This window comes from Montipora foliosa, chromosome 1 (genome assembly GCF_036669935.1).
Source record: "Montipora foliosa isolate CH-2021 chromosome 1, ASM3666993v2, whole genome shotgun sequence".
In the NCBI taxonomy this organism is placed as follows: Eukaryota; Metazoa; Cnidaria; class Anthozoa; order Scleractinia; family Acroporidae; genus Montipora; species Montipora foliosa.
Window position 1 is genome coordinate 15787685 of NC_090869.1, and position 5000 is coordinate 15792684.

At 42.2% G+C, this 5000-nt stretch overlaps 1 protein-coding gene across 1 annotated transcript in view; it reads right to left on the reverse strand.

The window, feature by feature from the left end:
- The window catches only part of LOC137991112 (leucine-rich repeat and coiled-coil domain-containing protein 1-like), a 37246-nt gene that overhangs the window by 23290 nt on the left and 8956 nt on the right, over positions 1 to 5000 (reverse strand). Inside the window, exons 6-7 of the mRNA XM_068836234.1 lie at positions 4412 to 4460; positions 472 to 743 (exon numbers count right to left, since the gene is read on the reverse strand). Coding sequence (XP_068692335.1) covers positions 472 to 743; positions 4412 to 4460 — 321 coding nt within the window. The remainder of the gene's footprint in view (positions 1 to 471; positions 744 to 4411; positions 4461 to 5000) is intronic.

The following is a 5000-nucleotide window of genomic DNA, read 5'->3' on the forward strand; positions in this document are numbered from 1 at the left end:
AAGAAGGTACGTTATGTTTATATACATACCGTACCTATCGCTTCGCCACAAGAAACGAAGAAACGAGCGGGCGAGCGAGAGCTTGCTTCGCTCGGCCGCTTTATTCTTGCGGCTTCGCCATTCGTTCCCGAAGCGCCAATGAAAGCCTGCTCCCAGGCTAAATGAACTCACAAATGGGCAGCTCCAAGATGGCTTGATAGCTGAGTTGTCAAACAATGGGCAACTCATCGCACAGTCATGGGTTCTGATCAAGACTGGATTTTTCAGGCTTCTTTTTAACTCATTCCCAGCTTTGTCCTTCCTCTCAGAAAATGAAAACCTTTTACATAATGTTTTGTTATTATACTGGAGATAAGCCTAAATAACTTTACATCCCAAGGAATGCATAGCTTTCGGATGTCAGTGTTTTTAGTTAGTGAAAATGGGTCTTTGAGGTGTGCATAAAAAAAAGCAAAATTCGAATCAACTTACCAAGAATCTCTCATCCTCTTCAGCGTCTCTAACCAGTCGCCCTTTCACCGCTTTGCCTAGAACTGCAAGTTTTTTCACGTGTTCATCTGTTGGTGATGTTGAACTTGTAGAGCCAACTGTGGCTTGAACTGAGGGTTTCGTTCGCGTCCTGCTTGTGCCCTTCTTCGTCGCTGTCGCTCGAGTAGTTCGTTTACTCTTGGGAGATCGCTGAATTTGTTTTGTTCTTTTATCAATATGTCCATTTGATTCTGAATCATCTGATTCGTTGTTTTCTAAAAAGCAAGGGTAACAGTAGGAGAAAGTAACTAACACAGAACTAGTGATCTCTTTACTGGTGGGAAGTTAGAAGTCGGAAGTCGGAAGTTGGAAGTCGGAAGTCAAAAGTTGGAAGTTGGAAGTCGAAAGTCGAAAGTCGGAAGCTGGAAGTCGGAAGTTGGAAGTCGGAAGTCGAAAGTCAGAAGTCGGAAGTCGGAAGTCGAAAGTCGGAAGTCGGAAGTCGGAAGTCGGAAGTTGGAAGTCGGAAGTCGGAAGTTGGAAGTCGGAAGTCGGAAGTCGGAAGTCGGAAGTTGGAAGTCGGAAGATAGATGTTGGAGGTCGGAAGGCCCTCCTCGGCTTTCGTACTTTACTGAGCTTTATTGAAAAAAAGAACACTGAATGAATGCCTTTTAAGAGAAAGAACTAAACAAATTGACCTTCAGGCTAGCTCTCCATGACCATTTCGAGGATTACCAGTGATTGGAAAGTGAATTAAGTGGAGACTTGCGTGACGAGGCTTGCTCAGTTCCAACTAACGAGCTTGCTTGCTGGTTGAAAGAACGATGACGGCTTTTTGGGATCGTTTGCAGCGGGCGTTTGCAGCAATAAGAGATAAAAGACAAGAAGGCATATGCTAGTTTACCTAAAAGGTATAAATGCTGCCGAAAGGAAGGGAGATATACAGTTATGCTTGCGGTAATTTAACGACGGCTCGTGCGTGGAATTCAGGGTTTTCAAATTTAGCCGGCGCCCGGCGCAAGTCACCGGCTACTTCAAGCATTTGCGTCGGGTACTTTTCGTATTCCAAATTTTACTAACTACACAATTCTGTTTCACCAAATCATAATCTGATTTTTTCGAGGAAATAAATGAATGCGGACTGATGAACAGTGCGGCTATTACATATACCTTTTGATCTTCGAAGCGAGAGCTTTTTTTAGCGGGAAAGTCTGCTCGTGTTCACGGACTCTCATTTGAATGTGCATGTATCGGCGCAGCAGCAGATTTGTTCTCACGTGAAAGTTGCAACATGAAGCGGAGGCAGCAAACGATGTTGTCTTTTCTGTCAAGTGCGGAGAAGTCTCGAAGAGAAATAGGTAACAATAATTTTAGGAATAAGAGTTAACAAATATTACGTGTTGTTGCAGTTCACTGTTCTGAAAGTGACGATAAAACAATATGCCGAGGCTGAAATGACCACAGTATCTGTAGCTGTAGCGGCATCCGCGTGTTGAATGAGAAGGCAGTCTTTGTCGTGAAATGTTACTCATTATGGTCTTGACTGCACCAAATGTATTTTCAAGAAAAGACTGAAAGAAGTCATAACAAAAAAAGCCTTCAACAGCGCAAGTGTTTTGAAATTCAGACAAACGAAACTGCGAATTGCAGCGAATCGAGGTAGAAAGGAAAAAAGACCGCTGACGTTGTTATGATAATACTTCATGTATGTAAAAGGAAATATATCAACGGAAGCCGCTTTATGGCAATATTTCGTTATTCCGTTGATTCATCTGCAGGCTGCTGTCATCACGATGAGATAGTGCTCCGGCTACTTTACAATTTCCTCCTGCTACTTTTTTTCAATTTGAAAACCCTGGGAATTGAAGGGAGATTTTAATACGCCTTGAGCAGGGATGGTAGAAAACGTGGACTCTTAAACTGGACCCCAAACTGGACCTCCTTCTGGACTCCACGAGAGAACAATGAAAAACAATAGTTTTTAGGTTTTCACAGTGACGTCATCAAATTCTAAAATCAAAATCGCAAAGTCTTCTGAATTCTTATCTAAAGGAGGTTGAAGATGACCTAGAAATACATTTTTTTTTTCAAAATTCCAAATGCGTGACTTCTTTCGTTTCGAAATACAGCATTTTCAATTCCAAATTGTCACCTTGCGTTCGATTGCCTGACGCTATTTGGTTGAGAAAAATTTATATCCCCATGAATGTCAGCAGTTTGAGCATTTCAAGTACATTAAGAGATGTGTTCATAAACACGTATTTTATCTCATGAGCGAAAAGTAAGACTTTCATCGCAAAGTGAACTACAGATGTTTTCGTTGATTACAGGCCGAATGTGCGGACCACATGTCGTCTCCACACAACAGTTTCGACCGTGTGCCGCAAAGACCTGAGAATTGGTGAGGTGGTTAAAAGATACCAATTTCTTGGCTTTTTTCATTGCACGATTTCGAATTTATTCTTTGTTTGCGTGACAGTGAAACTATCTATAGTTTGAGGATACGAGGAGCGAAATGAAAAACACAGCGAGTTTTGATCTTCCGTGACAAGCTCTTCAGTAGGCCTTGCCTGAACGTGGCGGTGCAATCTTTGCACATCTTTGCGGGCCATTTTTGCGAATCGTTGCGGATTCATTGAGCCTCGCCCTTCCCGTCCCAAGGCTACTTTGTCGTGGAGCTAGGAATCTGGTCTGGTAAGTGTTTTTTACCACTGGACCGTTTTCCAGTGTGATGGTGCCGCTTAGTGGCTGCCGCGGGATGGTTCCCGCATGCGGCTTTTCAGGGATATCACCCTGCGGTGCCTGGATCACAACAGGCCCCTTCACGCTGTTAAATGTTCCCAAGCTCATCAATTGGCGATGCCTTTAAATAGTTTATTGCTGCCGCAGTGGGTGGCCTGAAGAGGACGAACGAGGCAGCTCTCTAATCTGGGGAAGAACACATTTTTCTTGGAAACCAAGGGATTGTGGTCAAAGGCGCAAGGAATTGTGGTTATACGCGAATGAAGGAATTAAGATGCGCGGTAATTCCGGGGGCACCGCCAAAATAAAGGCACGTCCATTTGGCGGAAAAAGGCCGCATGCCGCACTGGCCCTTGCCTAAAATTACATTTAGCCTCATATAGTTTTAATTAAGGAGTGACTTTCTAAAGAAACTGTGGAACTGTTATATAATTTAAAAGCTTGGGCGGGCCATTAAGCTCCATTAGTACTGAGAGGCTATCGAGCCGCTAGTATTAAATAACATACGCTCTTCTTACAGGAATGACGAGCTGCCAAGCCATTTTCGCATATATGTCAGGAGACGCTGCCTTTGTATTTTACAGCTATGCCTACCTCTCGTTGTGTTGGAAGCAAGAGGCAATGAGGAAAGGTGTCACTCGCCTTAAATTTGCATGAATGTGTGCAGATAGACCGCTGGTTTTAATTACATGTGACAGTCTTGTATTTTAAAACCTTACTCTTGACTAAACCTCAAAGATTCCTATCTTGTTTGACGCCCAGGGGTTTCAATAACTTCTGAAATAGCCGTCCATGATAGCCCATTAAAGGTGGCAGTTTGACAAGTTTATGATAGCATTTTTAGTGAAAATCAAGGCAAACTAGCCGGCGGTGTGACGCAAAGCAGGCGGCGGTATACCGCCGGTTACCGGCTTCTATTGAAACCCCTGGTCACGCCCATTCCTGTTCATTTGTTTCGGAAAACTCTTTTCCAGACTAAACCTAAATTTACTTGTGATAAGTTTGAGAAAAATTATACTGCGTTCACGACCAATTTCCTGTGATTGATACTTTACCTCATCCTAGGTTAAACTGCCTAAACATCACACCCCAAAAAAGCGGTCAGCCCCTTGACCCCAATTTGTTAAAGATAATGCTTCCCCAAAACAAGGAGTACTACTTAAGTTAAGTGATAACTGAGCGGAAAGTTGTTTCAGAAACTTACCGGCTCTGGTTACTTTCTTCCATGGCTCCTCTGAAACATGACTTTTTTCCTGGAAAGGGAACGATTTAAACTTCTGAGGTGATATTTCCTAGTTTACAGAAGACAAGGTACCAAGTGGATGGGAAACAAAATCCAAAAAAATTTGACATCAAGAGCATTGAATACCTGTTAGCTAAAAGAAAGAAATCATTTCTACAGTGAATGGTGGGTGTTTTTCTTATACTGCGATATGTTATTCTACACACTGCCAGAGTAGAGAAATTACTATGTCCCATATTCTACAAGCAAACTTAACAATTTTATTATTCCACAAGTTCGAGTTCACGTTGGTAAGAGTTGGTAAAAAGTCAATAAGGCCCTTCGAACTATGTTGGCCACAACAAATCTCAGCTGTAATGACATATATTTCTGTTCTATCACTACCCACCCTTGACTAGCCAATGCTATCTTCGAGTAGCAGCCATTTTTGTTCTCCTTTGTCACTTCATAATAAAACTGAATTGAAACATTATTTGAAAAGGGTGAATGGAATATTTTTATTTAATAAGTCAAAATTTACATTCTTAAGGTTTGTATGCTTAGAAATTTG